The sequence below is a fragment of the Apium graveolens genome, chromosome 11 (assembly GCF_009905375.1).
Source record: "Apium graveolens cultivar Ventura chromosome 11, ASM990537v1, whole genome shotgun sequence".
Taxonomy (NCBI): domain Eukaryota; kingdom Viridiplantae; phylum Streptophyta; class Magnoliopsida; order Apiales; family Apiaceae; genus Apium; species Apium graveolens.
The window spans coordinates 2,601,146-2,628,372 of record NC_133657.1 but is presented as its reverse complement, the minus strand read 5'-3'; the positions used below and the strand labels follow the sequence as shown (position 1 = coordinate 2,628,372).

The following is a 27,227-nucleotide window of genomic DNA, read 5'->3' as shown; positions in this document are numbered from 1 at the left end:
CAGATTTAGTGTAAAGGCTGTTGTTGTGGATCAATCGTTCTCATGGAGCATTCTTCTCATGGATCGTGTTGTGAAACGGCTCATAGGATGCTCTACTTCACATCTTTATTTGAAGCAAACAAAGGTTCAATCAATTACATTTTTAAAATTTGTTTCCATATTATAAATTGTTTACAATACAGACCAATTATGTTGATGACTTAATTATGAAAACAGGAAGAGGTAGCTGCTAAAGTGTTTCCTGCATTTCTGCATGTCATGGACGGGAAATAAATTATTGTTGTTGTTGAAGTTCATGTTGTAGGATTTTATACATCACAGAAGCATGGTATAACATTTTCTTGATATAAAATCCATCTTAATCGCATACAAATCATGGATAAAATATATGGATCGATTACTAACCTTTAAAAGCGATCCAAGAATGATGAACAGAGATCCCTAACAGCTGCTCCTCAAGTGTGAAGCACTCCACCAGTATCCACCAAGAGATCAAAGTAATGGAGGGAGGAAGAGGTTGAGAGAATTAGAGTTGCCTCCTTTTATTTTCTTCTTTAGAATTAGGGTTTGTTTTTGGGTTGAGGCAAATAGGGTTTATACTTTTATATTTATAGGCAAAAATTTCAACTGAAAATTTTCCCATAAAATATTATTATTATTAACCCTTTAATTGATTATTCTCATTAACCAATTAACTAATAATTAAAACACCTTTTAATCATTAATCCTTTTTCTAAACACTTTAGAAAATAATTCTCTCACTTAATTTAATTTCCAAAAGTTAAATTCTTAATTAATAATATTAAGAACTTTTTCTTAATTAATTTATAATTAATTAAATCTCATTTAATCAATTATTAAATTTGCTAATTAATTATTTATTTCATAAATAAATAATTACCGGCCATTATTAATTAATTCCTCCACCATTAAATCATTCTCTTTTATGGTGTGACCCTGTAGGTTCAATATTAAGCCGGTAGTAGAAATAAATAATAATAAAAATATTTTATCATTATTTATATAAATTCTCTAATTCATTAAATATGATTAATACGAATTCACTGCTCAGAATACCAAGAACCTATTCAGTGAATAGTTACCGTACAATCAATTCCTTCTACCCTGCAATGTCACGATTAAATACAAGGCATGAAACTTGTGTCAAACCTATCTTATTTAATCATATGATTTCCCATTCACTATGCTTAGTTCTAATTGATGTGAATTGGAAACTCCCTTCTAATTTCATTCACTCTGGCCAGAGATTCCTGAACTAGCATAAGTGGATCAGCATTGAACATTCTCTTCCTTCACTGGAAGGGGTAGATCCTTTATTGATCATACACTATCTTCGTGTACAAATTCCTACACCCAGTAGAGCCCTTATTATTGTCCCTGGAGACTAAGAACTAAACCAAAGTATAGTTTAGTGTACACAAGATGACTATGATGACCTCAAGTCTAAGAATACTTGTACAACTATCACTATGTGAACATCTGCTGACACGTGAGTGAACTCCATCAGTTGTTTAGTTATGTGAGTCATATTCAGTGAACTTATTCTATAATAAGCACCTACATACTAGCTATAGTGTCACCACACAAATGTCTATGAGAACAGACATTCTTCATAATGAAACAAGCATAATATGTACCGATCTTTGCGGATTACTAATTACCAGTTAGTAATCCTACGACCAGGAACTATTTAAGTTCAGAGTTATCATCTTTTAGGTCTCATTATTATGATCTCATCATAATCCATAAAAAAGCTTTACTCTAAATTATGGTATATCTTATTTAAATACTTAAATAGATAAAGTCCGCAATAAAAACAAAACAAGTCTTTTATTAATATCAATGAAATCAAAACAGATTACATAAAAGTTATTCCTAAATCATCATACATGATTGGACTTAGGACACATCTCTTTCACATGCAGCCAAAGATGTTTCTAAAAATTTTATCATCAAGGCCCAAGACATGTATGATTCAAACATGTATGCCATGTCAACTTCTGAATCATCCAATCATGTTGATTTCCCCACCCTTGATTTGTCAGAGGTATGAGAATTTTTCATAAATTATTGTTATTGCATATTTTGGAATATAATTAAATATTATTGACTAAACATTTGCATTATAGTCATTTGATCAGGTCGAGAGTTCAAAAACCCCTGGATCCTGCAAATCCGTCAGTAAGAAGATAAAAATGGTAAATAGTAATAATAGTTTTTGAGTTAATCTCTTAACGTATGCGTATCTTACATTAAAATGCTCTAATATTACAGGAGAAGTGATGATGTGCTTCTATTTTGTGGCATGGATGCGGCATTTGATCTTGCAATCCAATTTCCTAAGCTTTTATTTATGATATTTCTTTATCACAGTGAACTCTAAACATTATTTCCGGTTGTTTCAAGTTTGTTTTTATATTATAATCTATGAAGATTGCTCTTTGGTTTTGTTTGTCGTTTAATTCATAATTTTGGATAATCATATTTTTAATGTTTAATGCAATGTTAAGAGGAACACCAAATTTTTGATTCCTGCTTTCAGTTATATATGTTACCAGGTAGTTAATCTTATATAGTTATAACTGTTTGAAGTTAGTTATTAATGAAAAAAACTGTTTTATAAATAAAACTCAGCATCCATTCCCCAACAGTCACATCTCTGTATCTTTTTATATATATAGAAGTCTGTCATTATAGTTGAGATTAGTTGGTCTTTAAACGTTTTAGTAAGAATACCAAAAACACAAAACAGCTAATCATGAAACATGTTGAACGTGTATGGGAATTCCCTGCTCAAGGTTGGATCAAGATAAATGTTCATAGTGAGTTTGTTCAGAATGCTCCTGAAGGCCAAAATAGAAATGGCATTGGCGTTGTTGTGAGAGATTCAAATGGCTTTTTTCTTAGATTAACATAGGGCACCATTCCAGGCCTAACTAATCTGAATAGTGCTTTATGGGCTGTTTTGATAGGAATGCGTAGAGCATTTCAAGAGCAGTATGAACGTGTTATCATTGAGACTGATAATATCCAGGATTACCGTGAATGCAAGTACTACAGAGAGGACGGATTAACACCACATACTAGGAGTACTTTCAGATTTATCCTTTCACGTCTTAATGATCCTAACATTCGTTATGAAATTAATTTGGTACATCCGCAAAGGAACTCTGTTGCAAGACGCTTGGCATCTATTGGTAGACAAAATCTCCATGATTTGCAGACATTGGACCGACCTGTTGACAACATTCAAATATTTCTTAATATGGATTTAGGTATTGGCCCTCCTCCATAAGCCCGGTTTCAAGATGTTAAAATTGATAACCCTGAACCAGTTCAAGATGGTGTTGTTGTGAATTTCTAATCATGTTCAATTGTCTGTGTTTGTTCCTGTTAATTATATATAAGTACTGAATTCTTATGTAAAAATGTAAAAATAATGTACAAATGGGTTTTATATATCAATGTAAATAATTATTGTACTTAGTAAATATGTGAATGTGAAAATATGTTTGATTTGATGTTACATGGATTCTTCATTCCTATTTTTTTCGATTACCTACAATGCTGTATTTTGTTACTGACACGTTATTCAAATAAAGTCATGATTATGTTTATTCCCACAAGGCAAAAATATTTTGGCAACTGTTTTTATTATTACAAGTCATAATGATGTATTAGTATTTTCCAATCCCTTTTCCAATAATCAAACTTACTGCCATTTAATCATTACGCATTTCTGAAGTTATAACTCTTAAAAGTAGAGTAGAAAGTGAAAAGTTTTTCTTCACATTCAATGCAGTTAATTGGAATACATAAACCACTTTATATTTATACAGAGTTGGAGAACTCCAAGTTTGCCCGCCTTTACATATATAACTGTTGCATTTAGACCTTATCATAATCAGTTATCATTGTAATTCTGCTTCATTACCAAATCACTATCTTCACTACATCATGGAAAACTTTAACATTTTCAGCATTGATACTGATATTATGACTATATTGTTTGCATTCATAATACACGATCTTGATAGCTTTCACATGTTTGGAAAGTTGTTGATGACCTATTTCACCAAAGCAAGCCGAATCCAAGTTAAAGAGATGTTGCAGAAGCTCAATTGGGATGCTCTATACCAGTACCATAATCATTATCTACAAGTTAGGCGTGACCAATTCCATGGCTTTATTCGTTTTGCCATTTCTCTTGAAGTTGAGCAAGCATTGTTTTATAACTCAGTTCGAATGCTTTTCATGCGTAATAATGTGGATCATAATCTTCAAACTCTCTCTTTTCTCTCCGGTAATCATTTTCCATCTTATTTTAGTTTTGTCTTTTTAGAGCCGTGTACAGACCATATGAAAAAGATCAGGTTGTTGAAGAAATGTCTCATATTGTTGGAATGATTGATCTTAAATCGAAGTTAGTAGACATTGTTCATTTGCTTAAGGATATGTACTGGTACATATCGGATGTAGACAATTTGCTTCCTCTTTATAAATTTTGTCCAAATGCAAGAAATAAAGACCTGATAAACAGAATTGAAGGTAATCCTTTTGGTGAACAACTTTGGTATTCACTTTGTGAGTTGACTGTGAAAGAGAAGTACCGTGAAGAAGGTGAATTTTATAATCAACGTTTAACCACGTCACACATATGGAATTCAGGTTGTGGTCATTGCAAAGTGCAGTTACTTTTGTTCAAGATTTTGCTTGGTGAGGTTTGTGATTGATGTTTTGCAGTTTTATTGAATTTAGTACGAAATTGAAACATTTGGTAGTTTAAGTTTTGTAATTTCTAGACTTTATGTTGAATGGAATATTATTGTTTGTTGTTCATCCCATAAATCTTCTTCTCCGCAAAACAGAATTTAAATTTTGCACTCATCCCACCACCGAGAAAAATCTTTAAGTTATTGGCAAGTTTTGTACCATGAAGACAGTAAAACACATGTGGTACTTAGTAAGATTATCAATTACTGCAAGAACTCATTTTAGTGATTGACTCCTTATAAAACAAGAACAAAGTACAAACATACCAGTTCCCCGAACTGTAACGTATGATCTGTAATAACCTTGAAAAATTTGGCATAATGCTGAACATCATCTGCCTCAGCTGTTAAAATGCAACATGGGTAACAATTTCAAAATCTCAGGTTTTTAAATAGAAGCTGTTAATGACAAGATACCTCCATAAGTTCCATCTTTTGGAATGACGGATTCATCAAAAACACATATTTTAAACTTCAGTGCTTCATCAGTATAGTAGAGAGCAATGGTATCACCAATTTTAATTTGTGTATCTCGAATGAACCAATTCCACTCATTAGTAAAAAGGACTGCGTTAGTAACCCATTTTACATGTATAGGCCATTCTTGATCCTCAAAACAAAATGTAATGACCGAAGACTTTTCACATAACCCCAATTTGTCGCAAGTAAATGAATTGATAACCTAGAAGGAACAAAACTATTACAGACAACACATTAAAAAAATGACAATGTTTTAAAATAAATTTTGAAATATGGACGTCTATTTGTTACCTCTGTGAATGATGTGCCCAACAAATGTTTGCCTTCAATAAGTATGTGCTGAACAGTGCAGAAATTAGTTGTAGCATTATAACAAAAAGTGGTACTCAGTCTTTCTAGCTCGGTATCAGTCCAGGTCAAGTCAGAATCCCATTCCACTTCTGTATATTTCATTTCCACCGCATACGGATTATATACTTGAAATTTGAACTGCGCTCCTCCTTCATATTCCAGTAGAACCATATGGTAGGGCTTCATTAAGTAGAAATTCATCATATCAGACAGATTTTCGATGCTCTTAGAGTTTCTCGGATATTTTCCCGTCCAAACAATATTCAAGGGTCCTAACAACTTAACCTCACCAGGGAGGTGACTCCCATAGTTTACATAAAATGGCAATGCCCGAAACTGCATAATTTGAACAAAGTAAGCAAAACAGATACTCTAATATATAACAATTACAATTATCACATAATGAGCAATTGAACTTTAACAAAGTACAGAGCTACATTCTAATATATACCAATTCCCCCTTTCTGTAAAAATCACCCATATTTGTACAAAAAAACATATCTGAACTTCTTTTATATCCATTCTGCATCAATTTACATTCAACGATCAATCGAACATCAAATTCTTATTCTAACAATGAGAATACGTAAAACATAAATGAACAGCTTACTTCTTTCAGAATGAGTACCCCCGATGAAATGGTATGGATTAGTTATTGTACTGAATGCAATACTTCAAGCTCTAAGCATAAATTACTTGAATCAGCTTCAAATTGAAAGAGAGAGTGTGTGAATTGTGAATTTTAAGTGAGTTTTGTCTGTTGTTTCAAATTGAGAGTGTATGAGTTGTAATTGAGTTATGCTGATTTGCTTTTTCTTTTTGTTTTTGGAATATGTTTGTGTATTATTCAACTATTTTGTCCATCCTAAAAACCTAATTTTAAATTTTAAATTCATATTTTACTTTTCCTTATAAATTGAATGGAAATATAAATGCTCTATTAATGTATTTTAATTAAAATCAAAAAATTCTATAATTATGCTTTATATCAATACAGTACATAACTTTAGAAAATCTTTAATAACTTGTCGCTGTACATACCTTTTTAGATGCAGAATATGTGATGTCATCTAAGAATGAATGTGAGTGTTGTATTGTATGTATATCTTTTTTTTCATTAAATTAAATCACATTATTTAATTTTGGTATTGTCTAAACTATTCATGGCAATATTATTTGACAGAGTTTTACCTAAACTCGACACCGTTATATTTCAGTGAAAAATAAACTATTCAAATGGTAAAAATATTCATTTGGTGCGAATCGTAAAAATTAATAAAAAAAATTGCTAGCATGCGTAGCTGACTTATCAAACTGGAAAGGTCATTTTACGCTCCCAGTTACTAATATACAATAAAGACAATTAGCCAACAAAATTCATTTTGCACATAATTTATAATTACAATACTGAATTATACTTTATTCACTTAATCGCGTCGCGAAAATCCCAGTCGTTACTGTATGGATTGCTCAAATGCAGGATTGTAACAATTGATATAAAATATTCTATCAACTCAAACTCAATCCCCAAGTTTTAAATATAATTCATTTCATCTATAAATATTAAATCATTATATGTTTACTTAATAGTTATTTGATTTTATGATATGAAGAACATGCATGGATGAATGAAATCAGATTCAAACAATTACTTAATCACTCATCACTAATGTTCAACAAAATTAGAGATATACACAGAAGTATCATATGCAATACCATATGTGGAAAAAAAATCAATGATGTAAGGTGCATATAGAGGAGGAAGTAACAAAATGGATCCGGTGAATAACAATAATACCTCCGTTTTTTATTCAAGTGATAGTTACTCTGTAGTTGTAATAAAAATAAAAACTAAAACTTTTTGGTGCCTGATAAAAGAATAGGAGATGTGTCAATTGTATTTCAATTCGGCCACAATTTGGTATCTATACATTTTTTTCATAAAATTAAACCACATTAAGTAATTCATGTTATTTGTCTAATTTGAAAATTTTGTTTTTCTCTTATATATTAGCAACAAAAAAAATTAACTAACATCATATCGCAACTATTCGTGGCAATATTATTTGAGATACTTTTATCTAAACTCAACAGCATGATTTTCGGCTAAAAATAAAATATTGAAATTATAAAAAGAAATAGTAAAATAATTTATTTGGTTCTAATCGTAAAAAATAATAAAAATAATTTTTTTGGCTAGCACGCGTAGCGCGCGGGCAAAGGTCCCTAGTTAGTATAAAACTCGTGCGATGTAGTCCCCCAATGTGGACAGAATAGTGTGAGGAAGCCTTTTAGAACATAAAGAAGCATCTCAGCAGTCCCCCAATGTTGTCCAACCCAAAGGCAGGTGAGACCCCTGCTCCTATACTTGGTCGTCTCTGACTTTGCCGTCAGTGCTGTATTGGTCCGAGAGGAGGAGGATATCCAGCTCCCGGTATATTATGTGAGTGAAAGGCTAGCCGATGCGGAGACTCGGTACACAAGTCTCGAGAAGTTAGCATATGCCCTGATCCTGGCCTCCCGAAAGCTCAAACCCTATTTTCAGGCGCACATGATAGAAGTACGAACCTCCTATCCCCTCAGGCAAGTAATGCACAAACCAGAGTCTTCTGGTCGAATGCTGAAGTAGACGGTTGAGCTCAGCCAATTCGAGGTAGATTATAATCCAAGGACCACAATCAAAGGCCAAGCCCTGGCCGATTTTGTCCTGATATTTCCTCCACATCAGGAAGTGGAGCAGGGAGCCCTTGTTGTCATACCTAATGCAGAGGAGGTCGGGATAGAAAACCAAAATAGTGCCCCATGGTGGAGCCTATTCGTGGATGGAGCCACTAATGGAGATGGGGCAGGAGCTGGAATTGAGCTGATCAGCTCGGAGTCCCACAAGATCAGGCGTGTAACCCATCTGGCCTTCCGTGCAACCAACAATGATGCTGAGTATGAGGGCCTGATTAACGGTCTCAAGCTGGCTGTGGAAATAAAGGTGGAGAATTTGAATGTGTTCACCGACTCCATGATTGTGGTCTATCAGATAAACAAGGGGTACCAAGCTAAGGGGCCAAGAACAGAGCTTTACCTGAAGTGTGCGCAGAGGATAATTGCAAGGTTCAATGAGGTGAGGCTGGAACTGATTCCGCGCGGGAAAAATGAAGGCGCGGACGAGCTGGCTAAGCTTGGCTCGAGCCGTGAGGCCACTCTGTTAGGGGTCGTGCTCCTTGATATACAGAGGCAGCCTAGTTTTCCCGAACACGAGGTGGGCAGCATTGGTAGTGACCTCGACCCCACATGGATGACACATATCTTAGTTTACATAAAGGAAGGATCACTTCCAGATGAAAAGAATGAGGCAAGAAGAACAAAGTACAAGGCAACCCACTATGTGATATATGATGGGGGTCATATACAGAGGAGGGTTCAGTGTGTCCCTTCTCAAGTGCATAGATGGGGATGAATGCAATTATATCCTAAGGGATATGCACGAGGGCATTTGTGGCAATCACTCGGGGGATAGCTCTCTAGCTCAGAAAATCCTCCGTCAGGGTTACTATTGGTCGATGCTGAAAAAAGACGCCTTTGGATTCTCTCGAGCTTGTGATAAGTGTCAGCGATATGCAAATTATTACAACAGCCCCGTGGCTCCTCTCACATCCCTCATGAGCCCTTGGCCCTTTTCTATGTGGGGAATTGATCTAATTGGAGAATTCCCGAAGGCCAAGGGGGTGTCAAGTATGCAGTTATTGTGGTGGATTACTTCACTAAATGGGCAGAGCCTGAGCCTTTGGCCACCATCACGACAAAGAAGCTCAAGGAATTTTTGTACGGAACCATTGTATGCCGCTATAGAATCCCTTATAAGTTGATATCTGATAACGGGAAGCAGTTCGATAGTAAGGAGATGCGGAAGTTCTGTAAGCAGCTGGGAATTCAGAAGAGTTTTAGTGCAGTTTGTCACCCCCAAAGTAATAGGAAGGCAGAGGCTGTTAATAAAATCATTAATCACACCTTGAAGGCAAAGCTTGGGGACAAGAAAGGAACATGGCCAGAAGAGCTCACACGAGTCATGTGGTCTTACAACACGACCCCTAGGACTACAACCGGGGATACCCCTTTCTCTTTGGTATATGGGTGCGAGGCCATGGTGCTGGTTGAAGTACGGGCGGGATCTTTTCGAAGGGATAATTATAACTCAGAGACAAATGAGATCAACCATCGACTCTACTTGGACATGATTGAAGAGACTCGAGAGGATGCTCAGATCGGGATAGCAGCATATCAACAGAGGACAAGAAGGCATTATAACAACAAGGTTCGAGCCCGGACTTTTAAGGTGGGAGATTTGGTTCTGTGCCGGGTCATGCCAAATACCAAGGTAATGAGTCACGGAGTCTTTGGGGCAAATTAGGAAGGCCCGTACAAGATAAAATCAGTAATTTGGGAGGGAACCTACCACCTCAACGATATGCAGGACAAGTTAATCCCGAGAGCCTGGAATGCCAAGCATCTCCGCAAGTATTATCAGTTATATCATTATTTTCAAACTTGGTATTATCTTTATATATTCCTAAGTCTAGGGGGTAGTTCCATATAGGTTCCTCCCTGAGACTACAAGCATGTAATCTTTTCACTTTCCATTATCTATGAATGAATGATTGATATTTATTTGTGCCTTGATATTTTGACATCTGTTAATAGATCAAAATACCGGCAGGGGAGCCCATCATTGGGAGCCCATATGAGGATAAAACAATTGCTTCATTAACATGTTAAAATCATAAGTCAAGCCGGGCCTCGGCCCGATTTACAACAAGTCTATAAACGGAGCTGGGCTTCGGCCCGCTTGAAAATAGTGAGCACGAAATGGATTGTTAAGATGAAGATAAAAATATGAAAGTAGAAAGAGGTGCCCACAAGATCACCTAGAAGCATGCCATGTGAGTTTAGAATTGACTTAAAGTTTAAGAATAGCCGCGATGCGAGCCTGTATCCTTGGCTCGCGTCCCCTTTGTTAAAACTTGTGGTTCCAGTCCACTTCTAGGGAAACAAACATGCCATACGCGGCCATATAACAATAATAGGCTAGTAAGGATGCGAGTTTATTTTCCTTAAGTTTATCATGAGTACATTCTACTTATCTTAAATGTAAAAAGGCAACGTGAGCTCGAGGATGTGAGCCGATGAGCTCGCATCATGCGAAGAAAGAATACAAGAACGAGATGCGAGCCCATGGGCCCGGCCCGCTAACGCAAGAATACATGCAACAATTATGAGTTAGCAGCGATGTGAGCCTGTTTTACTTAAAGTTATCATTAATTTTACTTTTTTTACATGAAAAGTAAACGCGGACACATAAAAGTATAAAACAAGTGACAGGAAGATGATGCGAGTTGGTGGGCTCAGCTCGCTGTCAAGGTATGACACCCGCCATACGCGGCCAGGGCTATGATAACCCTAGGTCAGTAGGGGCACATTAAGCATACACAAAATAAAGAAAATTAATGACAAAAATCAGCTAGCACGACAAAAGTAAATGCGAGCATAAAAGACTTCATAATTTTTATAACAACCATGGTTTAGAATTGAGGCCCGAAGGCGGGAGATTTCGAATACATATGCGAGGTAAACGGGGTGCCCGCTTCCCCATCAAAATGTTTATCAAAATAAATTAAACTTAGGCTTATCGCCTTCTGTCTCCTTCTTGGCCTTCTCGGCTGCGAGTCGGGCCTGCTCAGCTGCGAGTCGGGCCTCTTCCACAATTTGAGCATCCCTCTCCATCTCCAACTTCAGCTTCTCAGCACGCCTAGCTGTATCAGCGCCTAGCGCACCCCAATCGAAGTCAGGAACCTTGCTAATGAAAATCTTCATAAAGTTATTAGCCCCTAGGTTCCTAGAATCTATGAGGGTGGCCTCACGGCTTGCAGTCAGGGCAGAAAGTGACCCCTCCAGCTCGAGCACCTTCTCCTCGAGGGCCTCTTTCTCCTTCTTCCACTCATCCGCGACCAGTCCATGGGCTTCCTTCTGGCCTTCTCGTGAGCAGAAGACAGGACAAACATCTTTTGGTTATAATTGTTTACAAGGTTAACCTTCTCATGCCCGTGCTCATTGACCTTGCACTGGAGGGACTTTACCTTGGAGTCCAGCTTTAAGTTGTCCTGGATGATGGCCCATATTTCTCGAACCCTAAACAGCTGGAGAAGTACACTTCGGCGGCGGCCTTGATCAACACATCATTATTGGCCTCGAGAGAGGTTGAGATCCAATTTTTCACATCCTGCTCTTTGACATTGGCCTGAGCGAGCCGGCCGAATGTGGTCACAACTGTGCTGGCATAAGAAGAAGTATGGAGAGGGGCATTAGATGGAACAGCTTTTTTCGGGTCAGGCTCGCCGGTTCTCCCGTCCTTAGGGCCACGATACCTTTTCAGCCGAGGAGAGGGCTCTCCACTCTTGAGATGCTCAATAAGGACTGTCATGCGGGTTGGAGGATTTGCTTGGGTGTGAGCCGCCATGGTCGCAGTAGCGGGCTACACCGAGCCCGAGGTCGCGGCTTGCTCAGCCTCCTCCATGAAGTGAATGGGCAGGATGACCATTTCTGAAAATAAACAATATATTAATTACAGCAAGATGCGAGCAAGATAAAAGCTTATATAATTTAAAGAAGGGTGCAAGAAGATAAGAGATAAAGGAAATAAAAAGTGTAACGTAATGTGGGACGTTTACAGGAAATATAAAGTGTGAGCCCACGAGCCAGCATGTGTGTAGAGAACATCCTTACCTGCTCTGGCTCTTTTCTTTGATTTATTTATTTAGGTAGTTATTGAGTGGCATTTATGACACTTTATAATGCTTCGTAAAGCTTTGAATTAGTGTTTTGTACTCAAGTTGTTAGTGTTTTTAACGTGTTTTTATAGTGTTTTTGCATTGCAGGCATTTTCCAGGTAATCAGGTGAATTAGCATGGTTTTAGTGCTAATTTGGTGTTATGATGGTGTCTTGAATAAATGCTCGTGAAAAGACCAGCTCAAATCAACAAGGAGAAAAGAAATCAGAATTTTATCGAGAAGGACGGCGTGCCCGCGCTGAAGTAGCGTGCGGCCGCGCCCAAGAAGCAGAAACTCAATGCGCCCGCACTGAAGCAGCGCGCGGCCGCGCCAGGTCGAAATGACATAATTCTGTTTCTATTGGGATTTTGAGGGTTTGAAGTCCTGGTTAATTCTACAGCATATATATACATAAATAAATCTCGTTTTTCATGAGGAGACGGACCAGAGCTAAGGAGAAGGCGTAAGAAGACCGTAGAGCACAATTCAACCAAGGCGAAGAAGATCTAGTTTATACGTGTGATTCTTTATTTTAAGTTGTAACTTTGGATGCTAGTTTTCTTATTCTTGAACCTTTACTTTTATTTCGTACTTGGTTTATTTAAGTATAAAGACTACGTTTATTATATCATGTTTTTATCGGAACCCACATTGATGATGAGTCCGAATATGGGCTAATCGTTATCGTGGGGTTCTAACAAATTTATTTATGGATTTCTTTAATTAATTCGTTTCGATACCTTAGTGTGTGGTGATTGTATGATAACCTAGTTTTGGTTGTGCTTAATCGTCTTATGAGTATCGTGAACTTAAACGATAGTGTGTTATTTCTTAATGAAGCGAGAGTGAATTTAAGGATTTAGAACTTGCCATGCTAGCATAGGTTCATGTATGTGATATGCATGATTCATAGGTAATTTTAACCATCTTACTTGCCCTATGTAACCGCAAGAGATAACTTGTGCATTAAACCATTATGCTGTCAAATTCTATAGACATATGGGGTAATATGGATGTCTGGTGCGGTATGCGTACAGCGAAAGTTGGCGTTTATCAGTTTCGTGTTATCTGATTAGTGTCATTACCACTGCATGTTAAGGTTAAGTACGGAAAGGCTATTGAATGAAGTATTTAATGAAGTTAGAATCCCATGTTTGTGTCATATATTATTCAAACCTTTTTAATCTCTTAGTTTATGTTCTTTAGTATAATCTCTTAGTTAATTTAGTATAAATCACCTCAATTTTTTATTCATCTTAGCATTGGATAATAACCATACTAGTGTTGCATAGATACATTGATTGAAATTAACCTAAGTTGATCCATGTGGGAACAAACTAGAATTTATTATATATTACTTGCGACCGCGTATACTTACATGTAATTTAGCGCGTGCGTAGCGACTAACAAGTTTTTGGCGCCACTGCCGGGGACAATCGATGTTAATTTTTAGATTATGTGTTTGTCATCATTAGTCGTTAAAGTTTAGTGACTTGGACATTGTCACTTATCCATTTCCTTGTTTTGTTCAAGTACTCTAGCGAGCGTGTATGCATACACGTTCTCCGACTCATAAGAGAACTCTGGATCAAGCTGATGAAGAATTGTAATAGTTAGAGAGAAAGTTGAAGAAAAGATCTTAGTTGAGAAAGAAGAAGAAATTGTTGTTGCAATGGGAGAACCAGAAGTGAATCCAAAGGTTTTGATGGACTACTCTCAACCGAAGATCAATGATATTCAGTCTAGCATTGTTCAACCATCCATCTCGGCTAATACCTTTGAGATCAAGTCGAGCACGATTCAGATGATACAGATGTCAGTTCAGTTTGGGGGTTCTCCAACAGAAGACCCCAACATGCACATCAGAGATTTTATCGAGATCTGCGACACTTTCAAGTTCAATGGAGTTTCTGAAGATGCTATTAAGTTGAGGATTTTTCCATTTTCTCTGCGGGATAAAGCGAAGTGCTGGTTATATTTTCTACCACCAGGGTCTATTACCAAATGGGAGGATCTTACTCAGAATTTCTTAACCAAATTCTTTCCTATGGGGAAGACTGCTGCAATCAGAAACGCACTTACTCAATTTGCTCAGCAATCTGGAGAATCTCTATGTGAGGCTTGGGATCGATATAAGGAGACGCTTAGGAAGTGTCCTCATCATGGGATACCTGACTAGATGATCATTAATTATTTCTATAATGGTTTGGGTGCTACTTCTAGACCCATGCTCGATGCAGCATCAAGAAGAACCTTGTGGGCTAAAAGCTACGATGAAGCTTATGAATTAATTGAACTGATGGCTACTAATGAATATCAGAATCCTACTTAACGACTATCTCAGAGTAAGGTAGAAGGAATTCTGGAGTTGGATGCAACTACTGTTATAGCTGCTCACCTAAATGCTTTGACGATGAAGGTGAATTCTTTGGCTAATTATGGAGTTAATCAAATCACTAGTGTCTATGAGCTTTGTGCGGGTGCCCATGAGACTGATCAGTGTGCCATTTTTAGTGAATCTGCTCAGTTCGTGAGCAACTTTCAGATATCGCAGCAACCTGTACCAGCCACTTATCATCCTAATAACCGCAATCATCCTAACTTTAGCTGGAGAAACACTCAGAATGCGGTTCAGCAGCCTTATCAACAGTATCCAGTAAAACAGTACAACCCCCCTGGTTTTCAACAACCGCAATATGCACCAAGGCAACAACTCCAGCTGCAACAGCCTAATGAAAAATCTGAATTTGAGGAGTTGAGGCTCATGTGCAAGAGCCAAGCAGTTTCTATTAAGACCTTAGAAAATCAAATTGGATAAATTGCCAATGCCTTGATAAATCGTCAGCCTGGTACACTTCCTAGTGACACTGAAGTACCAGGAAATAGGGAAGCTAAGGAGCAGGTAAAGTCAATTACATTGAGGTCTGGGAAGGTTGCAAACCCTGAACATTCTCACGGTTCGAATGAATAAGCTGTAGCTGAGGAAGAAGTGCAGAAGGAAGCCGAAGTAGAGCCAATGAAGACTACTATTGAACACACTCCTCCTGAGGGTAATACAGGGGAGAAACAGATCTATCCTCCACCTCCCTTTCCTAAGAGGCTGCAAAAGAAAAAGTTGGATAAGCAGTTTGAGAAGTTTTTGGATGTGTTCAAGAAACTTCACCTCAACATACCTTTAGCTGAAGCTCTTGAACATATGCCTAGTTATGCAAAGTTTATGAAAGGTATACTCTCTCGGAAGGTGAAGCTTGATGACTTAGAGACACTGGCTCTCACAGAGGAATGTTGTATTGTACTACAACAGAAGTTGCCTCCAAAGCTTAAAGAACCCGGAAGCTTCACTATTCCTTGCACCATTGGAAAAATGTCATTTAACAAATGCTTATGTGATTTGGGAGCTAGCATTAATCTGATGCCTTTGTCAATCTTCAAGAAGTTGGACTTACTGTATCCAAAGCTCACTTATATGACTTTATAGTTGGCCGATCGTTCTATTACTTATCCACGAGGCATTGTTGAGGATGTTTTGGTCAAGGTGGATAAACTCATCTTTCCTGCTGATTTTGTAATTCTTGATTTCGAGGAGGATAAGAAGATTTCCATAATCTTGGTAAGACCTTTCTTGGCTACTGGCCGAATCTTGATTGATGTACAGAAGGGTGAGCTTACCATACGAGTACTGGATCAGGATGTAACCTTTAATGTGTTTAATGCCATGAAATTTCCTACGAAAAATGAGGAGTTCTTAAAGGTGAAGTTGGTCGATTCTGTGGTTACTTCAGAATTTGATCAATTGCTAAGGTCTGATGCCTTAAAAAAGGCCTTGTTGGGAAATTCTGATAGCGAAGATGATGAAGGTGATGAGGAGTTACAATATCTGAATGCTTCTCCGTGGAAAAGGAAGATGGATATGCCTTTTGAATCTCTTGGAATGGAGGAGCTGAACAAATCTCCCAAGCGCCTCAAGCCATCTATTGAGGAAGCTCCTACACTTGAGCTTAAACCATTACCTGAACACTTAAGGTATGCTTTTTTGGGTGAGGAATCTACTTTTCCTGTTATTATTGCATCTTACCTCTCAGGTAGTGATGAGGAGAAACTTTTAAGAATTCTGAGAGAAATCAAATCGGCAATTGGATGTGCGATAGCAGATATTAAGGGAATTAGCCCTTCTTATTGTATGCATAAAATTCTGCTAGAGGAAGGTAGCAAGCCTACTGTTGAGCAACAAAGAATGCTTAATCCCATCATGAAAGAAGTTGTGAAGAAAGAAATTCTTAAGTGGCTGGATGCAGTGATCATCTATCCCATTCTGACAGTTATTGGGTGAACCCAATTCAGTGTGTACCAAATAAAAGGGGTATCACCATTGTTGCTAATGAGAAGAATGAGCTTATTCCTACTCCAACAGTCACGGGGTGGAGAGTTTGCATAGACTACAGGAAGCTGAACAAGGCCATGAGAAAGAATCACTTCCCTCTACCGTTCATTGATCAGATGCTTGATAGATTGGATAGGTATGAGTACTACTGTCTTCTGGATGGCTATTCGGACTATAATCAGTTTTGCATTGCTCTGGAAGATCAGGAGAAGACTACTTTTACTTGTCCATTTATTACTTTCACCTTTAGAAGGGTTTCTTTTGGCTTGTGCAGGGCACCTGTCACATTTCAGAGATGTATGATGGCTATCTTTTCTGATATGATTGGTCAGAATGTGGAGGTATTTATGGATGATTTCTCTGTATTTGGCGATTCATTTGATGAGTTCTTGCAGAATCTTGGAGACGTTCTCAAAAGGTGTGTTGGGACCAATCTAGTTCTCAATTGGGAAAAATGTCACTTTATGGTGCGACAGGACATTATTCTTGGTCATAAGGTCTCTAGTAAGGGTCTTGAGGTGGACAAAGCCAAGGTGGGGGTCATTGAAAATCTTCCTCCACCAATTTCTGTTAAAGGAGTTCGCAACTTTCTTGGTCATGCGGGATTCTATAGGCGGTTCATCAAGGACTTCTCAAAAATTTCTAAACCTTTGTGCAATCTGCTAGAGAAGGATGTACCGTTCAAGTTTGATGACGAGTGCCTAGCTGCTTTTGAGTTCTTAAAGAAGAGTTTAATCACGACACCTTTTATAACTGCATCTGACTGGAATGAACCTTTTGAGATAATGTGCGATGCAAGTGACTACGCAGTCGGAGCAGTTCTTGGGCAGAGAAAGAACAATATATTTCATGTGGCCTACTATGCTAGTAAGACCCTAAATGGTGCTCAACTTAATTATACTACTACTGAGAAAGAACTTCTGGCTATTGTCTACGGTTTTGAGAAGTTTCGATCTTATTTACTTGGGACGAAGGTGACAGTTTTCACTAATCACGCTGCAATTCGATATCTTGTTTCAAAGAAGGACTTGAAGCCTAGATTGATCAGATGGGTTCTTTTGCTTCAGGAATTTGAATTGGAGATCAAGGACATAAAAGGTATTGAGAATCAAGTCGTTAATCATCTCTCTCGTTTGGAAGATCCAAGTGCAATTTCATTGGATAAGATGTTGATAAATGAGTCTTTTTCCGATGAGCAGCTGTTTGGAGTGCAAGAGGAAGAACCATGGTTTGCAGACATTGTGAACTACCTTGTGAGTAATATCATGCCTCCCGACTTATCGTATGCTCAAATGAAGAAGTTTTTTCATGAGATGAAGTGGTACATGTGGGACGAACCATATCTGTTTAGGCAAGGAGATGACCAAATCATCAGGAGATGTATTCCGTACAGCGAAACGGGAGGGGGGGGATCTTGTGAGACTGTCATTCAACTGTTTATGGAGGGCTCTACGGTGGAGAGAAGATAGCAGCTCGTGTCCTTCAAGCGGATTCTTCTGGCCTACGATGCGCATCGCTTTGTTTTGAAGTGTGATCGATGCCAGCGTGTGGATAATATGTCTAAAAGGGATGAGATGCCTCTTAATGTGATTCTCGAGGTTAAGGTCTTGGATGTTTGGGGAATAGACTTCATGGGGCCATTTGTCTCATCTTGTAATAATCAGTATATCTTGTTGGCGGTCGATTATGTGTCGAAATAGGTGGAAGGCAAGGCTCTGAATCGGTATATCTTGTTGGCGGTCGATTATGTGTCGAAATAGGTGGAAGGCAAGGCTCTGACGGCAAATAATGCGAAGGTGGTGCTTAATTTTCAACATAAGCAGATTTTCACAAGATTCGGGACTCCGAAAGTCATAATCAGTGATGAAAGATCGCATTTTTGCAATCGCAGATTCACTGCCATGATGCAAAGGTATAATGTGAATCAGCGCATTACAACAGCCTACCATCCTCAGACTAATGGTCAAGCAGAGGTGTCTAACAGAGAGATCAAGTGTATTCTAGAGAAAGTTGTGTGTCCATCAAGGAAGGATTGGTCTTTAAAGCTAGATGAAGTCGTTTGGGCGTATAGAACATCATACAAGACTCCATTGGGTATGTCGTCATTTCAGTTGGTTTATGGTAAGGGGTGTTATTTGCCTGTAGAGCTCGAGCACAAAGCATATTGGGCTTTAAAAAAGTTGAACCTTGATTTGGATGCAGCTGTTAAGAAGAGAATGCTTCAATTGAATGAACTCAACGAATTTCGGCTTTAAGCGTATGAAAATAACAAAATGTACAAGGAGAAAGTCAAGATATGGCACAATAGAGGTTTAATGCTTAAATCATTTGTTCCGGGACAACAAGCTCTATTGTTTAACTCTCGTCTCCGTCTTTTTCCTGGGAAATTGAAGTCGAGAGGGTCAGGGCCCTTCATAATCAAAATTTTGTTTCCGCATGGAGCTGTGGAGATTTTTGAGAATGATCAATGCCAAAAATTTAAGGTAAATGGACAGAGATTGAAACACTACTATGGGGATACGACAAATCGTGAGGTAATTAATGTCGTTTTATTGACTACTTGATCTCAAGATTCTATGTCGAGCTAACGACGTAAAACAAGCACTTATTGGGAGGCAACCCAAGTTTGTTGTACATTAGTAGGTAGAGGAAGCAGAAAGAAAAGAGAAAAACATAAAAAATCAGAAAAACAAAAAAATTCAGGGTCAACTTTAGTAGCACGGCGCGCCCGTGCTGAAAAGCGGGGCTGCCGCGCTTTTTTTCCAGTAACTGGGTGCACCCAAACTGTCCTAGCGCGCGGCCGCACTGAAACTCTAGAAACTGGGCGCGCCCGCGCCAAGACAGCGCGCGGCCGCCCTGGGGTCCGGATTCAGAAAAAAAAAATATAAGGCATATTTTGAAGAGAAAATCGGGGCTTTTAATACAAAATCTATTCCCACCCGTTTTTTACTCTTCCACATCCCAAATTTCCCTCTCCAAATCAAACCCATTATTCCCATTATTCCCATAATCAATTCCCACTCCTATTCTATAACTAATTATCTCCCAATCTCCTATATATACATACACGTATACACAAACTTCTCCATCAATTCTCAAAACTCTCAAACACACAATCTCTCTTGCAAACACATATTTTCTCAATCTCTTTCAATCTCAATGGAACCAAAAAGACAACGAACTCAAGTTAACAGTAGTACCACCGATTCTTCGAGTACAGGTGATTTGAGGCCAAGGTTTTCAACTCTGGAGGCTGAGGCGGAGTATGTGAGGCTTCTTTCGAAGCCGATAGCTAAGGAGCGTGGTTTTCTGCCATCGGGGAAAGATGGTAAGTTGTTGGAGATGATCTTGGAGATGGGCTGGGTGGTTTTCTGCGAGACACCCGCTGTTGTGCCCATGAGTGTAGTGCTTGAGTTTTATGCTAATGTGAAGGTGGAGAAGATTGGTTTCACGGTGGTGAGGGGGATGACATGGACTACAATGCGGAGATGATTCGTAGGGTCATTGAGCAGCCCGAGGGGAAGGAGGAGCAAGAGAACTGAAACGAGAAGATTTCGGAGGAGTTTAATTTGGATTTAATTGTTGCTACCCTTTGTGTGCCTAAAACTCATTGGAAGTTCAAGAAGGGCATGGACAAGTATACCACATTTCCGGCATCGTGCATGAACAGGTTTGCATGTGCATGGAATGCTTTTATTTGTGCTAACATCATGCCATCTTCTCACGTGCATGAGATTACTGTAGAGCGTGCTCGTTTGTTGTGGGGTATTTTACAGGGAGACTATGTTGATCTTGGGATGGTTATCCATTAGGGTATTTTGAGGTTTTGCGAGGGAGTACTATAGGTTCGATACCCTATGCGTCCATTGTGACGAAGTTATGCGTGGCGGTTGGAGTTCGTTGGCCCACACATGAGCAGCTGCAGCTCCCTAGTGCTCCGATTGACAGTTCAACGTTGTTTAACATGACTGAGTGGTATGGTGGGAAGCCCGATCCTAAGGGGCTTGGTTATTCTTATGACCATCTGCCAGGTGGAAGGCCAGCGGATCAGACTTATGTTGGTGGTACGCAGCAGGCAAGGAGAGCAGCTTGGAGAGCTCAGTTGGGAGAAGAGGCTGGTCTTTCGGGGTCGCAGCAGCAGCAGCAGCAGCAGAAGAAAGCACCGGGCGGTGCTGGTTTGAGTACGATGCAATATAGGCATCTAGCTAGGAGGATGGATGCGATGCATGACATTCATAATAGGTTTTTACATGACCTCACCCAGACGTTGGGGACTGCTTTCAGAGCCACATGAGTTGATATCTAGTGGCCAGTATTCGGTGAGGACTCGGTGTATCAACCTCCAGACACTCCTGACACTCTACCCCTTGAGGGTGATGATCCTGCTTCGGATTAGGTATGCCTGTTTCCTTGCTATTACCTTCACTGAGGACAGTGAATATTTTAAGTTTGAGGGTAGTAATTAAGGAGTATGTGTTTTGTGTGAGTCGCATGTAGTTTGCATATTCAAGCTAGTTTAGTTCATATAGTTACATCTTTGCCATGTAGTAGTTTTTTTATTATTTTTGTGGTTTTTATGATAATTAGTTCATATAGTTTCATGCATTTACATAATAACATGATCCCTTAGATGATTTTACCGATTGATTTGTGATACTGATGCTAGTGTAGTGATGTCGTATTTAGTGATGTTAAGTCTTATCGAGTTGATTTGCATGCTAGAGACAAATATATTCCACTAAGTTTTATAGGTTGCTTGAGGGCTAGATCATGGTCATGGTTTATTTGTTTTTCGAGGTTTAATCGCTTGTTTATATTTAGAATTTAGGATATTCTCTTAATAATAAAATAACATGGATATTTAAAAATTGGAGAAAATTGGATTTCATTGGTAGTTGTTGTGGCTAGGTGTTAAATGGCTAGTAGCCAGCTCATTTTATATGAGTAGTCTAGGGTTGAATGAGATGGAGCAAAACGCACTCGTTCAAAAATTTGTGAAAAAAAAATAAAAAAAAAAGAGAAGAAAAAAAGAAAGAAAAAAATATATGTGTTTATGCATAATTGATCATGAGTGGGCTATTTAATACTTGAGTTATTAAGTTCTTAGGGGACTTTATGCCTAGTGATCTAAGGCTTTTTATAGTCTGGGATCCACTAACTTAACGCTCGCTACATGGATATTATTGTATAAGTCTTTTGTGGACCTCACTCATTGCACGGTCAAATAAGCATATTTGTGCTATTTTTGTGTTGAGAATAAAAGCATGAATCCATGTAAAACTCTTATATAAGAATAGAAGTGTTATAAGTTATTTTGAGTTTAGCCTTTATTCTATTTATAACCTTGTGATTGCCTTGATGATTAGTGAGTCATGATTATTGATCTAGTTGTGATAACATATCTATAAGCATTTGCACACATGCACATTTCTGGCTTGTAAGTTGATTTGTGGGGTTTGATTGATCTTTGTGCGAATAAGTGCGTTTGCTGAGATGTTGCTTGTTGATTGGTTTAGTTATTCTACGGGGATCGTTGCATTCATATAGTTTGCATTAATGTATTTTTATTTCTTGTTCTTTGAGTCTGTTTATGCTTGAGGACAAGCATTGATTCAAGTTTGGGGGTATGTTGAGTGGCATTTATGACACTTTATAACGCTCCGTAAACCTTTGAATTAGTGTTTTGTAGTAAAGTTGTTAGTGTTTTTAACGTGTTTTTGCATTGCAGACATTTTCCAGGTAATCAGGTGAATTAACATGGTTTTAGTGCTAATTTGGTGTTAGGATGGTGTCTCAAATAAAGGCTCATGAAAAGACCAGCTCAAATCAACAAGGAGAAAATAAATCAGAATTTTATCCAGAAGGACGGCGCGCCCACGCTGAAGTAGCGCACGGCCGCGCCCAAGAAACAAAAACTTAGTGCGCCCGTGCTGAAGCAAAGCGCGGCCGCGCCAGGTCGAGGTGACAGAATTCTGTTTCTATTGGGATTTTGAGAGTTTGAAGTCCTGGTTAATTCTACAGTATATATATACATAAATAAAGCTCATTTTTTAGGAGGAGACGGACCAGAGCTAAGGAGAAGGCATAATAAGACTGTAGAGCACAATTCAACCAAGGCGAGGAAGATCTAGTTTATACTTGTGATTCTGTGTTTTAAGTTATAACTTTGGATGCTAGTTTTCTTATTCTTGAACCCACGTTGATGATGAGTCCGAATATGGGCTAATCATTATCGTGGGGTTCTAACGGATTTATTTATGGATTTCTTTAATTAATTCATTTCGATACCTTAGTGTGTGGTGATTGTATGATAACCTAGTTTTTGTTGTGCTTAATCGTCTTATAAGTGTCGCGAACTTATAAGACAATGTGTTAATTCTTAATGAAGTGAAAGTGAATTTAAGGGTTTAGAACTTCCCATGCTAGCATAGGTTCATGTATGTGATATGCATGATTCGTAGGTAATTTTAACCATTTTACTTGCCCTATGTAATCGCAAAAGATAACTTGTGCATTAAATCGTTATGTTGTCAAATTCTATAGACATATAGGGTCTCAATATAATTGGTGTCTATTCATCTTTCATCTCTTTTGTGGATGTCTGGTGGTATGGTATGCGTACAACGAAAGTTGGCGTTTATCAGTTTCGTGTTATCTGATTAGTGTCATCATCACTGCATGTTAAGGTTAAGAACGAAAAGTCTATTGAATGAAGTATTTAATAAAGTTAGAATCCCATATTTGTGTCATATATTATTCAAACCTTTTTAATCTCTTAGTTTATATTCTTTAGTATAATCTCTTAGTTAATTTAGTATAAATCACCTCAATTTGTTATTCGTCTTAGCATTGGATAATAACCATACTAGTGTTGCATAGATACATTGATTGAAATTAACCTTAGTTGATCCCTGTGAGAACGAACTAGAATTTATTCTATATTACTTGCGATCGCGTATACTGGCGTGTAATTTAGCGTGTGTGTAGCGACTAACAGGAGTCAGCCTCACTCCCTCTTTCAAGAACCCACACTCGACCAGGTTCGAGGTAGTTATTAGTTTCCGGATATCTCTGTCCGATAGAGGGAGCTCAAGGAGGCTGTCCGCGTTTATCTTCTCCTGCCCTTGAAGGACAGTTCGAGGCGGGGTGGCTGGTAATAAAAAAAGTGTGATTATTAGAATATACTACTATAAGGAAAGGAGATGCGGCCAGAAAAAACTTGTATTACATGGGTTTTAGTAGAAGTGAGTTTGGACTCGAGGCACCTCATGAATATAGAAGTAGGGGCTCTTCCATTTCCCTGAATTGCTCGTCCCGTTGTGGATGAGATTCTTCTTGTTGTAGCACGGCCATGCATATAGGTATAAGTACCCAAAGTCATTTGAGGAATGCTTCAAATTGAGAAAACAGCCTAACTGCCTCGCGGTAAGAGGAGGAAACCCACGCTTTTGATATATGATGTACAAAGCGATAGCGGTCCTGTATCCATTCGGGTTAATCAGAAGTGGAGCGAGCTGGTAGTACTCGCAAACATCCTTGATAAATGGGTGAAGAGGAGAAGAAATCCCTAGCCTAATCAGGAAGGTAAAGAGAACCATGTGTGGCACCCTGCCCCCGTTCTCGGGATGGTTGAACCTGTAGCATCGCATGTGCGACCTGGGCAAAATAACATGACCCTCGAGCTACAATTGGTCAATAATTTCGGCCAGTTACTTTTGAGTGAGGGAAGATGCGAGGTCACGACAGGCAAGAATTTTTGTCTCCTCTTCGACCGAGGTCGAGCTCTCCTCCCCGTCCGGAATGATCTGCTTTCTAAAAATGATCTCGCCCTCTAGCTTGCGCTGAGAGGGAGGCACATACGGTTCAGGAGAAGCCGCAGGGATATATTTGTAGTTGCAGATGTTGACCTGGCTTTTCACATCTTCCACCTCCTCGCTCTTTGGAGAATCATAAGACCAATATGAGTCATCTTTTTCACCCTAGAGTCCGAAGATGGGATATTTTGCGGCAACAGGCTCTTTCCTTTTATTGGTGTCATAATAAGCACTGCCCAGATCACTATCAGTAGATTCAGAGTCAAGATAAATAGGGTCGAGGTCATTGGCTGCAACTTGCTTAAGGCAAGTCTCTCTCTCCTGAGCCATTTCCCTTAAAATCTCCTCTGCTCGCTCTTTGTCTATAGGAGCAGGCTCGCACCGTAGAAGTTCCTCCATCCCAAGAGGGGCAGGTATTTGGGAAAGGTCCAAAGGTCTATTTCTCCAGTCATAAATATTAGTCTCCCTGGTGTAGTCTTCAGGGTTAGGATCGAGGTGGATGTTCAGAGAGCCGGAACCACCGGCTCGCATCGAGTTCTCAACTCGAGCAATGTTAGGGCCCCTTGGGGGGTAATAGAAGAGCTGGCAGAAATAGGTTGGCTGATGTGTCCAGAGAGAGAGGTCAAAGTCCTTTGAGCCCCTCTGCTCGGGTGGATATTTGTTCAAAGGAGATGGAGTGGCTGAAGAGCGAGCCGGGTTGGAGGATGAACGAGACGACCCGTAGGAGCAAGCTGAAGACGCACTCTACATCTGTGAAAGATGGTGAATATTAGTGTGTGGCCCTATAAAAAATAGAAATAAATATGGGGTCACACCTAAGTGTCCTCACGTCACACACGGGGTTGCGCCTAAATGTCTATGTGAGCCGACAGGCTCGCATCGCAATTGGTGATTGTGTGTGAGGTCGCGTCGAGCAGGTTGTGTATGCTCGCATGGTGCACAAGAACAAACAAGAATGAAAATGAATGATTGTGGATCAAAATAGTACATGTAGAAGATTCAAATGAAGATCCTGATGAATCTGTTGCCGGAGAATATCGCCGCCGGTAGACGGTTCTTGTGGTGATGATTGTTTTGGCCGTGGTAGATCCTTGAGCAAAATGGACAGCAGTTCGTTAAGTGTTCTTGGAAATGAGCGAAATGAAATGAGGATTCCACATATTTATAGGGGGTAAGAGAGAGAAAGAAGAAGTGACACGTGTCACCATCTTAGAAGATGACACGAATCCCTACGCCAGCTGTCCTACAGCTGTCCTGGGTTCAAAACTCATGACCGTTGGAAGACATGCGAGGCGGCCGGGTGCGACCTCGTGGGCTCGCTCTCGTAGGTGCAGGCAAAAAAATTCCTATCCCCACAAGTGCGACTGGAAATTTTGGGGGGTAGTTGTTATGCCCGCTTTCGGTCATGGGTCCTAAACAGGTCCCTGAGGGTGAATTGAAGAACTGGCCTCACACATGTGAGCTAAAATTGAGGATTCATATGTGAATTGGGCTAGCACATGTGGGCTGAGCTCTCATATGTGAGCCGGGCTCTCACATGTGAGCTGGGCTCGCGATGTGCGAGCTGGGCTCCCACATGTAACCCGGGCTCTCACATGCAAGCTAGGCTCACGGCATGCGAGCTGGGATCAGGTGCTCATATGCGGGCTGGGCCCATGAGCTCACATCTTGTGGAAAATAAAGAAGACATCTTGTTTATTGATTTAGGAAAAAGGCGGTGCGGGCCGAGGCGACCAGGCCGACCCGCGTTTTAGGACTTTGTGTGTAACATGAAAAGTGACTCATAGATGACTGAGTTGCTCGTAAATTTCGGGGCCGACACGGGGTATTCCTGCAATCATGGGAAGAAATGCGGAGATGCCGTGAGATTGTAGGAAGCGTGTGGAGCCGGTCGAGATTTACGTGACTAATTGGCTGAAGGCCTGACTTTGTCATGGGCTTGGTCTACACGGGTCGTAGAACCCTAACCCTAGCCTATGTGACTTGTTCCCCAAAAACTACGTGAGGCTTGATCCCTATAAATAGGGTACGTAAACACTTATATGAGACATGAGTCGACACTTGACAAAGAATAAAAAAAAAAACCTATTCTTTTTTGAGGAGTCAACATACAAGCTCAGCCACCACCATACACAACCTTCCTCCGCCCTCAAAACACCACCCTTGATCTTTATTTCGGCCAATAACCTCCAGAACACTGTTATACGAAAATCTCTTTATAACAAAATATAAGTGTTGAAATTCTAAAATAACAATCAAATTCATTTTTTAATATAACTAATCATTATAACTAACACTATTAAATCAAAATTTCTTACATGTTCAATTTTTTTTAAATAATACTATATATTTTGTACAATTTCTAGATAACATGTATTATTAGCACGTTCACAAAGTTACTCCGTGTGTACCATCTCCGCAAGCCAAAAAATCTAGACAAGGCAATAACTTTGACAACCTTGCAATTTCCCAAGAATCTGTACCAAAGACATGACACATGAAGAACAGTAACACTCTTTTCGACACTAACCTATATAATTTTAAAAACCATGAACCAGGCGTAATTCTTTCAAGAATAAAATCGACGAAATC

The 27,227-nt window shown here is 39.1% G+C and overlaps 1 protein-coding gene and 1 non-coding gene across 2 annotated transcripts; one reads left to right on the top strand and one right to left on the bottom strand.

Annotated features, from left to right (window-relative positions):
* The first annotated feature begins 6,244 nt into the window (after positions 1–6,244).
* Positions 6,245–9,075, top strand: LOC141697610 (uncharacterized). Its single transcript, XM_074502089.1, has 2 exons — positions 6,245–6,265; positions 8,353–9,075. Exons 1-2 carry the CDS (start codon positions 6,245–6,247, stop codon positions 9,073–9,075), a joined length of 744 nt encoding a protein of 247 aa, XP_074358190.1.
* A 5,427-nt stretch (positions 9,076–14,502) lies between these two features.
* On the bottom strand, positions 14,503–14,609 carry LOC141699431 (small nucleolar RNA R71). Its single transcript, XR_012565895.1, has one exon. It is a non-coding gene; the product is annotated as a small nucleolar RNA R71 (small nucleolar RNA).
* Between the last annotated feature and the right edge of the window lie 12,618 nt (positions 14,610–27,227).

Coding starts and splice junctions, on each gene's coding strand:
- LOC141697610 (XM_074502089.1), top strand. CDS start 6,245: ATGAGTACCCCCGATGAAATG. Junction 6,266..8,352: donor TGAGTACCCCCGATGAAATG/GTATGGATTAGT, acceptor CCTCCACATCAG/GAAGTGGAGCAGGGAGCCCT.